The 12,779-nt window shown below is 43.4% G+C and overlaps 1 protein-coding gene across 1 annotated transcript; it reads right to left on the bottom strand.

Annotated features, from left to right (window-relative positions):
- Positions 1–1,208: 1,208 nt before the first annotated feature.
- Positions 1,209–11,141, bottom strand: LOC136521022 (uncharacterized). The gene is made up of 10 exons (XM_066514742.1): positions 10,495–11,141; positions 7,500–7,586; positions 6,303–6,344; positions 6,120–6,225; positions 5,801–5,865; positions 5,671–5,715; positions 5,482–5,589; positions 5,273–5,360; positions 2,679–2,725; positions 1,209–1,808 (listed from the first exon to the last, which is right to left on the bottom strand). The coding sequence occupies exons 1-10, from the start codon at positions 11,062–11,064 to the stop codon at positions 1,731–1,733; spliced, it is 1,236 nt and encodes a 411-aa protein (XP_066370839.1). The 5' UTR covers positions 11,065–11,141; the 3' UTR covers positions 1,209–1,730.
- Positions 11,142–12,779: the final 1,638 nt, after the last annotated feature.

The raw sequence follows: 12,779 nt of genomic DNA, 5'->3' as shown, positions 1-12,779 counted from the left end.
TGCATAGCTCCAGCTGCTCCTAGTACACACGACAATGGGTTTGACCTGTCTGTGCTGCACATTCTCAGAGCACCAACCCTTCACATGGAGAATGAGCCGACCCATCTGTCCAAATATATCACCTCCCTCACTAGTCACTCTACATGCATTAAGCAAAGAGCCTTTTTTAATTTATGATAGGAGGTACCATCAAATTGCACTTTCAAACTATAATAAAAGAGGAGAATTGAGCCTAGCTTAGCTAGTAAGGTTCCTTGTGGAGAAATCTTTCCACCTGGATTAGGTTAGGTTAGGTTTAGATCCTCAATTTGACTCGGGTGCTTGTATTTTCCTACGATGTTATTTTTTTAGTTATAGAGATTGAATGACGCTATTATTTCAAGCCTTGTCGATAGTGAGGCACCTATGGTGTGACTTTATCAATCTCGTGATTTGTGGATACAATCTAGTCTTTCAGAGATGCTCATAGGGGTAGAGTGTGTGTGCGCGTCCATTCATAGGGATGGGTTGCGTGTTTGTATACGAGTGTCTATAGCTATAATGTGTCTCATAAAAAATATATACAATAAAAGGGATGTGACAAATTTAGCATCTAGATTGCATCTCAAGGATTGTCAAGTTTTAAGCAAAATTTGGGTCTAGGCATTACAAACCCAATGAAGTTGGATAAAATTATTCACAATTCAATGCATTCTCATTGTGCCATGTCCTAAATAAAGATGACTTATGCTTGGTAAATGATGGGACTAAATGAGAGCCGTAAGGATTTAGAAATCGCTTGTTTGTTCAGTAAGTTTTGGAACTTTTTGACAAGAAATCTGACTAGAAGGTGCTAGCTCTCATTCATCACGTACCAAGAGGGGTGTGAGTTGGGAGGTTCTTCCCAAGAACAAAGAGACACGAAGTAAACAACTCGTATCAGGCGGTTCAAGTATAAATTGGGCGACAATTGTATTACGTATTTAGTATAGGTGGAAAATGGACACATCATTGCTATAGCAGTACTAATAAATCCGCCCCTCTTCGATTCCGCAAGCCAATGCCGAACGTTTCTGTTCCAACCACAAATCCATGTATCATCAGATGGGAAATGACCTGTAGCCATCAGCGAAAACCAGACAGACCTGTAGCCATCAGCTTTAAAAGGCAGCACATCAGCCAATAGAACGGTCAAAATCTTTTGACGCAGATTCCAGATGAGCCAGAAACATAAGATACACATGTTTTTTCGATAAGATGACGAATCCAACAACATTCAGCTAAAAAAACATATTCCTCAAACATAACTCTAAAAGGAAGCCAATAAAAACTGAACAATATCTCCAGTGCATTGTGCTAGTTAGTTCATTCTCGCTTGCGGGTGTACATTCCAGATTCTTTTACTCGAAGCATGGTTCAATACTTCATTTCTTATCAAAAATAAGAATGCCCTTTTTAGTAACAAATTCAATATTACATTTCGTACAACAAATGAGGAGACTCTGGATGACACAAGTGGACCAGCAACAGCAATCTCAAAATCGCAGTGACCCAAGGACAAAATAAACTTATAGGCGATAATGTTTGCTGAATGATCCTTGTCCACAAAGTTATTATCCCCAACAGCAAAACAGTCAGCCATCCAAATCTCAACCTGGTTATCGGTTACGCTCCACTGCCAAACAAGCCGCCATCTGCAGGCCGCCACAATTGGAGAAAGAAAGCTACATTCGATGCTTTATTGTATTGACTTAGCTGACTTGCACCTTGTTATAATGATCGGCGGCCACCGATAGTGATGGTATGGTAACAGGAAATCCATGTCCCATCTGCGATAAGTTACTCCATTAAGTAAAATATATGAACAATTTAAGTTCAACACAGGTCAGCAGGGTTTATTGCACTAAAAAAGTCTGCACGGAAATCAAAGATAACAAATCAATAACATGCAACATCTGGAGCGAAGCCTGCTAATGAGCATGCTTCCAATGTCAGCTTTAGGTCAAAGAATGTCTAGCCCAAGAAATGTTTTGCCATTCTTCACTAGTTTTGAAAAGATTGTAGAAGACAAGGCTACGTGCTAGGAATAGCTGTTGCAAATCATATCATAGCAGTTAATAAGACCTCTCTCTGTACACTTCATTTTGATCAACTGCACTGGTACTTCGAGGCTTGGTTGCAGTCACTAAGGAGATATTTCCATGTACAGAGTACAGACCACTAACTTTACACCATTTCAACTTAGCAACTTTGATACCAACCATTAGCAACATTATATCAAGTTTTCTCTTCACCTTACTGAACTGTGTAATTTTGACTTACAAACATATATCCACTCTGTTCAATAGAGTACTTGACCATGCCATGAGCCCATGAGTCCAGTGCAACCTGATTGCTTCATTAACATTCCTAACAAACTTCCATTTTTCATGCACACTCAATCATAACAAACTTCCATTAGTACGGATGATTGAGAAGTACACATCCTCAAGAAAACTATGTACATGTGTGGTTTGTTTAGCACATGCACGAAGTACCTAGCAATGACGACAGGCAACCAAAAGAAAACAAAAAAAAATCTAGTTAAAGATCTCAGCAATTTATTTGTTTGTGTTATGTATTTCATGGCATCCCTATGGAATGTAAAAAATGCATGTTGAAGTATGGTCTGCCTTCACAGTAAAGAGAAGATAACTTACTGTGCTACTCAGTGTGAACTTCTTCACATATCCTACATATTTTGAAGCTGCAAGAAAGGGAGAATGTTAACAGCTTGGACTTCATAGCTCTTTATCACAATTATCGAATGACAGTGAATTATTAAAATGTGTAGATATCCATTTACAGAGAAAAGGTGACATGTTTACTATCCAAATCACACAACCATGAAAACACATTTGACACTACAAGGATTCATCCAGTCCAAGGACAGTTGTATTGAAAGTCTAGTTTCTGAAGACCTTGTGCCGCAAACATATATATAGATATCACACTTTTGCACTAAATGCACAACTACTCCATCTGATTCCAAATGCAGGTTGTTTTAGACTTGTGCACAAGGATCAGGAAGTAGATATGACCTTAGTGCCATTCATTTATTTCTTGGGAAAGATGACTCATTCATTTAAGTAGGGCAAAGAAGGAAGAAAATGTTAAATATGCACAGAAGCTCTAAAACTGACATTTGGAAAAAAAGTTGTTAAGGCTAAAAACAACTTATATTTGGAATCAAAGGGAGTAAAGTAGAGAGAGCAAAGCAACTATTTTGACAGAACTGGTACTGAAATTCCATGTAGGAGGTATAAATGCTCCAAAATGTAGGTCATTTTAGTTTTGTTGTAAGCCAAGCTCTGACCAAGTTTAATTTTTGAGTAAAATGCATCAGAGGTCCATTAATTTTTGAGGTGTCATCTAGGTCCATAGCATTTTTGGGACCCTACACTTTTTAAGTGGTTCACCGGAGGCCTATCCTTCGTTTTGCCCATAGAACCGACATGGCATGTCTAGGTCCAACGATGACATGGCATGCTCACTAGGCAACTCCAGGCTGAGGCATTTCGTCAAGCAGGTCATGCGAGCAGAATATGACCGTGCCAGCCACGCGAATGGCCGCCACCCCTCATGCCATCCCCGCAGCTCTACAGTCGGCTGGCCACAAACCCCATACTTGCATTCGTGCTTGCCACCTCCGCTCCTATGCTCGTTGGTCACTGCCCCACCTCGTCACACTCTGCAACTCGACGTTGTTGTCAGCATGCACAACAGCCGGTGGCGGCGGCAAGCCCAAGGTCACGATGCATGCACAACAGCCGGTGGCGGCGGCAAGCCCAAGGTCACAGTGCCGCTCAAAGACGGACACCCACTTGTCATCGACCTCTCCAGCCCGGCCATCTCGCTGATGGCATGCGCCTCCAAGAACAGAACGCTCATAACACTCCGCTAACACCACCGACGGCAAGGACCCCTGCACGGCACCGGCCGCACACCGCCCCTGCCAGCCACCGCAAACATGGCGGGCCGCGCTAGCTACGTGGCGCCGCAGCACCCCTCATGCCCCATACTCACTACCCCACTGTCCCCATGCTACACCACGATGGAGACCCGCCATCAAAGCAACTTTGCAACCCTACCATGGTGTGGCTCGGCCTTTGGCAGTTGGCCACTGTACCTAGGGGAGCCATTGTACCCATAAAACAGCGCCTTGCCTGCCAGCATCGTCATGAAGTCACCGAAGATGGCCACGGCGACATTATTGCATGGCGTGTTTTGACCTCACTTGGGAGGCAAAGCGCCAGCTTATTGGTGACCTTCTGCGTGCCAGCTAGATGCGTGGGGAATGACTGGGAAGAGGGCATGATCCCAGTGACGCTAACAGCACTGGCAGGCAGCTTCCACGATGACAACTCGCAGGACCATTGTGCAGAGTAGGACGTCGGCAACGGACTGGGGGCCATGGCTAGGGGCAACATGTGGCAAGAGCACGTGGGCAACAAGCAAGCGCAAGAGCACAGGGCTAGCGGATGACCGCGAGCATATGGGGCTGGTGTGTGGCACGAGCGTGCCGGCCGGCGTGCAACACAAGGGCAAGGGCCACATGAGAGAGATTGAGAGAGAGAGAAGACGGAGTTGGCGTGTGGCATGAGTGCACGGCCCGTGAGCGAGCATGACATGAGGGAGGGAGAGATGCACGCGAGTGGAATAGGGATGGGAAGCGCGGCAATAGCAAACACCTGGACATGCCACATCGGATCTAAGGGCCAAACAAAGGTATATGGACCTCCGGTGAACCATTTAAAAAGTTTAGGGAACCAAAAAACCCTCTAAAGTTAATGGGCTTTGGTGCCTTTTACTCAAAATCATATTAACATCTACAATACCAAATACATGCATTTCGCACTATCAAGACTATTTCATGGTGGATTTAATGAAACTAATTCGATGGTGGAGTGTAGATATTGGTGTACGTTAGAGAAGTTAGATTTAGGACAATAAAATGACACATTTTGGAACAGAGGGAGTACTAACAAGAACTACACAATAATCATGCCTAAAGTATTCAAGACTATTGTACAATATCTTCTCTTGAGCTAAAAGGGAGAGCTTTAAAGGAAACAAGACAGCATCTGACATTGAGTCAAAAGAAAACTGGCAGTTTTCTCAGTGTTGCACTCAACATAACACATAAGAACTGTTTAGCAATCATGTCAGGAGTTCACAAATTATGACTAATGTTTGCTATAAGGTCAAATGTACAACAGAATGTTTCCATAAATAGTGTCAGTGCATTACTTACTTTTCTTTAAGCCCACTGGCTTAGCAAGTAAAAGTGCATGCACAAAAGCACCTATATTTTCACGTAAACTCTCCTCAGTAAAGTTCACCTGCAAATAACACAAACAATAATAATATGAGACAGTAAATGAAAAAGTTTGCAATTGCCTGGCTAGCCAATATAATGGTAATATCACTAGGACTATTTGCAGTAATGCTGATCTTCCATACCTTCCCAAGGCCAACATGCACTATAGCAGTTTTATCTATTTTGAAATCAACACGGCCTGATTTTGCCGCTTTGACCGCACCAGAGACATCATTCGTCACAGACCCTAGCTACATACAACAATTGTCACTAACAGAGTAACAGCAGAACGTTGAGCATGATTCTCCAATAAAACTAGAGAACATTCTTACCTTAGGATTAGGCATCAAACCACGTGGACCCAATATCCTAGCAACCTGAAAAGGAAAAACAACCATGATGTTAACTTATGTCATTCAGAAACAAATTAATGTTAATAAGTTCAATACGCTATTGCGCTACCTTTGAAAGTCGGGGCATGAACATTGGGGTTGCTATGCACTTGTCAAAGCTTAGTTTGCCTCCTCCTATACGCATATAGGTGGAAATAATAGATCAATCAAACAATATCAAATATTGATGCTGGAAACTAAAGGATCACTGATTGAAATGAAAGAGACAAAGACGAGTGAATGAGTGATAACTGAATAAAAAATGTATTCTTCAACTTCTTGGAATTATTCCTCAAATATGCAACACATAATACACAAGAAAACGTTCATGTAGATGGAAAGTGAAGGACTGAAGGAAGCTTAAGAAACAACAGAAGGAAATAAAGTACCTGTGCGGATCTCCTCAATCAACTCGTCACCACCAACTACATCTGCTCCAGCAGCTCTAGCTTCGTCTGCTGAAGGACCTTCAGCAAATACTGCTACCCTAACAGTCTTAAAGAGTGAAGTAAACAAAAAAACTCATTATAAAGTACCATAAGAAACTAGTATTAAAAAATATACCATCATACCTTGCCAGTGCCATGAGGCAATGTTAAGGCGCCGCGAACCATCTGTAACCCAGATAGAAGTACAGTCAGTACGTCAGATGATAAGTTTCCAATAACCAATCAATCAAAACCAGACCATCTGATCACTACATCGTCATGGCTACTGAACTGCTGAGGCACTGGTAAAGCATAATTGCTTAGCATTTCTTAAAGCTTCTAGACTTCTGTACCAGAGGGTTTGTGATAACTGATAACATTTATTGTGCATCTGTGATACATGCCACAAGGGAAATAGCAAAATCATAAGTTCACAAAGTGACATTAGCAATATTCTTCATTTTTGTGGCTTCTACTCTGTCTTCAAAGACTCGTGACTCACAGAAAGTATGGTGGAGCGAAGAGGTATTGTCCATTTTTGTTATTGCTACATTACCTCAAAATAGTTCTCCGTGCATCATTAATTTGTTGACAACTAACGAGTAGTAGAATAAATTTCTCAGGATTTTGTGAGTACATGGGCATGACTGAAAATCACAAGTGCCACAACAGCTGAGTTGAAATAAATCTTAAAGTACAATTAAGAGAAAACTGCAACAGAGGTCCACAAATTTGTTCGGGCGTCATTAACTCATTCTAAATAGCTTGAATTTGTTGTATCAAATATTTTGGATTAGCTTAATTATGTCATTTATTTACACCAAGTAACAAAGTGGGAGCATTACAGGGAACCCCTAATCTCTTTACTTGCCAAGCCCCATGGCTCATGAACACATTACCTTTTTTACCTGTCAAATAGCTTATATTTGGGCCTAACAAGAACAATTTGTCAAGTTTAAAGACACACAAAACTAAAGGTCAAGGATCTCACACTCTAAGTGGCTGCGTCCAAGAACATCTTTAAGAATAAAAGTCCAAAAATTCCTTATTTGATGTTTCCATGCAGTCAAACTTCATAAAACTAAATTTTCGATATGTTAACTATCAAGGCTGCACAAGAAATGCATAACTAGATAGGACTTCAACAGTACATTTTATAATGTTGTAGTTTAATTAATACTTAATATTTCAAAGTTATAAAAATAATAGTCAAATTTTGATCTTGGAGAGAGCAAAAGATCAATAACATCAAATAAAAGAGAACGGAGGGAGTAGCATGCAATAGAACTCAGAAGGAAATAATAAATGCATCTACGTAATTGAGAAAGAAGCATAGCATACCTGGTCACCACGACGTGGATCAACACCTAATATCACATGAGCTTCAACAGTTTCAACAAAATTCCGCTTCTTCTCGTTTGCACTGGTCTAGAAAGCAGAAAGTGAACAAATTGAGATTCAATCATTGACCCAAGAAAAAAGAAGAAAATAGGAAAGATGCCATGCCACATTCAAGTCCAGTATCATGATAAAGCAAGAACAAAATGGAGAAAAAAAATAGTGTCAAGCTATTGACTACATTTTTCAGAGTCATAATTACCACGACCCATGCAAACCCACATTTTCTTCAGAACCCACTACTTATCCTATAAATTAGAAGATATAGAAAGTTGAAGAGGTTACAATATTGGAGGCTAAGAAGTGATTAAGTTCTGCAGTTGGGCCACCATATGTTTAAGTAACAAAACTATCACTATTCTTTTTTTAGCGGGAAATACAACAGGGGACACCCTCACTGTTAGAGCTTTTATCAAAAAAAGAAGAAGAAACTGTACAAAAAAGAAGAGCCACAACTATGAACAAAGCCAGCAGAGGGAGCCTAAAGAACCAAACAGCTAAGCAAGAGAATCTATACAAAGAAGAAAAGAAATATGTCTGTCTTCACTCAATCTGAAAGCTTGAAGTATAGCCTCCTCACAAAAGAAAAAAAAAACTTTCAGGAAGAAAAAGAAGGCCGGCATCTGTCAAAACTATCAGTCTATCACTATTCTCAAAAGCACTATTACATGGTCCTCTGGTATTGGAAGTGACACCATTCTCAAAAGGTGCTAATTGCAAATTAGCTTCATAAAATAAAACTACAGACCATTATTCTACTTGCATGCTGACATTCAAGCCTTCCAGTTACATAATGGAAGCTCCCAAACTTGTTACAGGTGTGAACCATCCACCATAGCAGACTTCAAGCACAATAAATCACAAGCTATGCTGGCAATAAACTTGAGAGCAGTTGGCATTTGAAACTTCCAGATCATCTTCGATCATATGCAACCCAAAAGTACATGTCAGGCATTTGGGCCATGGGATATATTATTATGTTAAATCAGAAAGCATCCATGCATAATCACAATACTGGGGTTAAACCTGGTAATGGTTTGGTGTAAAACCAGATTTCCAGGTTCGGTTTCTTATTAGGCCTGTATGGTTTGGGTGGGAATGGGTTGTAATGTCAAATGGGCTGGTTCGGTTTGGGGCAGTAGTTATAATAGATTAGTTGGGTTTGGAATTAGTTTCTGATTTTTGGGTAGCAAACGATTGCAAACCATGGTTCAGCTAATAAGCTTGATCCAATGGAAACGCATGGCCTCGATGCTGCCACCGCCTGCACAGTCCCACGACACCGCCACCAGGGCCTCGCTGTCGCCAATCTCTGGCACCGGGGCACCAATCCACCCTATGCTGCTGCTGCCAACATCACCGGATCAAGACGCCGCCGCCTGCCCGGACCGCGCCGCCGCCTGGGTGCCAGGGCGGTCATCACCGACGTCTCCTGCCCATACCGGACTGTGCCGCGTGTCCGTCCTCGCTGCTGCCTGCAACGACGTGCTCTTGACCTCGTAGAGCGCAGGGCTGCTGGGCTGCAGTGCTATTGGGCATGGCAAGCTGCAGCAAGCTCAAGACTCGTTCACCGGGGCAGCACAAGAGCCCTCAAGACCTACGGGGAGTAGTACAGGTCCACGGAGGACATCTCCACCAAGCATCACTAGTTCATGCGATTGTGGAGATCGCCGACGCGAGCTAGTGGGTGCGTCTCCGGCGCGGAGCTTGCCGGTGTGGAGCTCACCGGCGCTGCTGCGTCTCCGGCACGGAGCTTCCCGGTGGGGAGCTCGCCGGCGCTGCTGCGTCTCCGGCACGGAGCTTGCCGGTGAAGAGCTCGCCGGCGCTGCTGGCTCTAGCTCCTGCTCCTAGCAGCAAGTAACAGGGAAAGGGAAAGAGAAGAACTGAAGAACCACGGAAAGGTGCGGACGTGCGGTAGAGAAGAAAGCAAGAGGAAAGTGTTTCACTGTTTCACCTGGTGGACCAGCCTCCATAGGATAAAATAGTTCAGCGATTATTTCAGTTGGTACTTGGGAACCGAGCTGAGATAAATGGACTAGCTTTGGCTTAGAACCATGGTTTGGAGAATGGTATGGACTGGTTCAGTTTGACAAATGCTTGTAGTCTGATTCAGTTTAGTTTTGGAGAAAGGGAAAATAGCACGGAGCGGGGTGGGCTGACATTTAATTCTGGAAGAGTTTGGTCTGGATACGGGTTGGTTTTCGGACCATTACCATGTTTAACTGGGGTCAAGAAAGTCAATCCAACTGACTGCGGTGGGTCAGTAGCACAAATCATATGACTCCAAACATTGTAGTTCAGGTTTCATTCACCCAGTGCAGCATCCAGTGTTGTCAAAATCAAAGATTCTAGACTAAATTGGAGACTCGATGGTAGGATCAGAATCATGGACAATGTAAAATCTAGAAAATTTTTCTCCTTGTTTGTTTCCTCGGAAATTATCTCAGGCAGTCAGCACCGCAACAGCAAATGTGTGCTCCTTGGAGCATGTGAGCACACCACATAGCTCCTAGGTGCAGGTGATATCGCAACACGAGGATCAATCTGGAGCATGATTCTAATGGGTTTTACTACTTGGAGAGCAACTCTACAGAGACTATCATATATGAGTCATTTTTTTTTTATCAAAGTGGTTTCGTAAAGCCATGTGATTCTATGGCCTAGTCACGATTTTAACAACCATGGCAGCATCTGAAATGCATGAGACACGTCCTATTTGACTGCAATCAAACAAAAGTTGCATCTGTTATTTATGTGAAAATATAAGCTAGCGCTGCAATCAGAAACCTAGTTCTGCCATTACAGAATTCACACAATTCATCGTTTTCTAATTCCAGTTCTTAGCACGATAAAATGAAACAAAGTCAGAGGGCATCCCCTTCTCAAGCCAACATTATGGACACTACTTTTGTGGAGATAAATCAAAATCACAACAGACCTTGACTAGGCGGATGGCGTCGACGAGATCAATGGCGACCTTCTGCGGCCGCTTGACGATCGGTATAATCGTCGGGTACGGCAGCTGCTCCTCCTCGAGCGGCATCCCAAAGATGCTCCTGGTGGCCCGCGCCGCGTCCATCTGGATCCGCTCCGCCTCCCCCCGCAGCCCCTCGTGCTGCACCGCCTCCGCCTCCCCGCCGACCGGACGGTCCTCCGGCAGCGGCGCGACCCTGGACGGGTACGAGACGGGCGAGATCGCCGGCGCCGCGTCCTTCACGTACCGCATATCCTGCTGCGTCCACTCCCGCGGCGACATCGGCGGCTGCGGCCGTCGTGGCAGTGGGGATTGGTCCCTGGGGCCAGCGTCCGGGGTTAGCGGGGCGGCGGACTCCTCGGGCGGGGCCTGCTGCTGCGGCTTCGGCGTGTAGGAGACGGGCTTGATGGGCGGCGGCGGCGGCGAGGAGGCGGAGCTGGAGTTGGCGTCGGAGGAGAAGTGGAAGAGAGAGAGCAGGCGGTGGTGCTGCGGGTGGCGCCGCGAGTAGGAGAAGAGGAGCCGGAGGTGAGCCATCGCGGGGTGGCGCGTGGTTTCGGCGGCCGGCGGCGACTGGCGAGGCCTGGGGTTTTAGTCTGGGAAGAAGCGAGGAAATGGGGAAGGGTTCTCGCGTGAACAGATGGGCTGTATCCTCCACTTCGTTTGTTTGGGTGGTTCCTGTCATGGTGGGCCGGGTGCCCGCGTGTTTGTCTATCTCGGGCTTATTTCGTTGATGGAGGGAACGAGGAACATCTCGAGACGGCCCAACCTGAAAGTCTAAGGTGAAGTCAACGAGCGGCGTGTGGCCATTTTTGTTTCCAATTAGAGCATCTATATGAGTTGAAAAGATAACTCTCTAAATTAATTTTAAGGGTAACATGAGAAAATTAGACCTCCAACAGGTTGGAATCAAAATCTTTTATCTTTACATGCTTCGAAAACCATGCTCTTGACTCGTAACGAACAAGCTGTCAGGATTAGAGCACGTGCCACGTTGCGAACAAACTCACCAAGAGTACACGCTCTTTGTGAGCTTGTTCATGGCACATAAGCTTGGCTCAAATTCCAAAATCCTAAGACCCTATCTTTTGTAAATTTCATCAATTTGTGTAAAAGTTTCTTCATTTTTCCTTCAAAACCATGACTAGGATGCTTTTTATGGGTGCTCTACGTAGTGTTAAGATGAGATTATGAACTAGATTCCTTATTGCACAATCTGGGGTTGAAATTCTCCTTGCTTGGCATTTCATTCCTCTCTCTTGATAAATCACCTAAATTCAACATCTTCCTATCCAATTCAACGATTAGGTTGAAATTTTATGTTGCATATCACTTGAATACATTTCGCATGTCTTTATTCAACATATGTGGTCATGTACGTTTCGCCGAATTTTAGCTTATGCTGATGTTTATGCTGATTTGTTGTGAGAGAAAAACACTGTTCGTTCGCTGAAAAGTACTGCTGAAGTAGTGTTGCAGAACAATGCTATAGTGCCTCTCTTATAATGCGTCATAGCTCTTACCTGTGCTGCTTCGCTTATAGGTTTGCTTTTCTCTAGAATTATGTGCTTATGTAAAATCCTAACTCTCTTGTGACCTATTGCAGCTTGGTATTCTGTGATCAATGGCAGGTCAGTTGGGTAGATTTACTCAAGGCCAAGCCCTTTGAGTTAGGCCTAAGGTCAATCCTCAAAAGATCTAGTGATGCCAGGATCGATTGTTTCAAGATCAGACATGGTCAGGGAATCTGCAGAAAGTTTGGAAGATGAGAGACTTCCTCCAAGGGTCAATAAGAGAAAGAGAACCTCAAGGAATTCCGATCACTTTTAAATGTTATAGCTCTAAGAGGTTAAGAAAAATCAAAATTTGTCAGTTTGAGAATTAGTTTCGTTAGAAGAATAAGGAAGAAGGAACTAGCAAAAAGTTTTGGACCATAACTCAAGAAAAAGTATCTACAACGGTTATCAACCTAGAAGAGTGGCTAGCTAATCATAAGCTTCTTGGTTAGTGTGAGCTTTACCTATACACCCTCACCCTCTGTTTGCCATATTTCAAGGCTTTGAGCATTTGTTCGATGAATGAATTAGATAAGGCAGTGGTTTCTTCGATTCGCCAGTTTTATGCAATATCTGGAGTTGTACTAAAAAAATAATTCATACACTTCATGATTGATGATCAACAACACCGATTGAACAAAGAAACTTTGAGAGCTAGTAGAAAAAAGCATCAAATTATCTATGAAGATGCTTGAC

This window comes from Miscanthus floridulus, chromosome 18, assembly GCF_019320115.1.
Source record: "Miscanthus floridulus cultivar M001 chromosome 18, ASM1932011v1, whole genome shotgun sequence".
Classification (NCBI taxonomy): domain Eukaryota; kingdom Viridiplantae; phylum Streptophyta; class Magnoliopsida; order Poales; family Poaceae; genus Miscanthus; species Miscanthus floridulus.
This window is presented reverse-complemented; position numbering and strand designations above follow the sequence as displayed.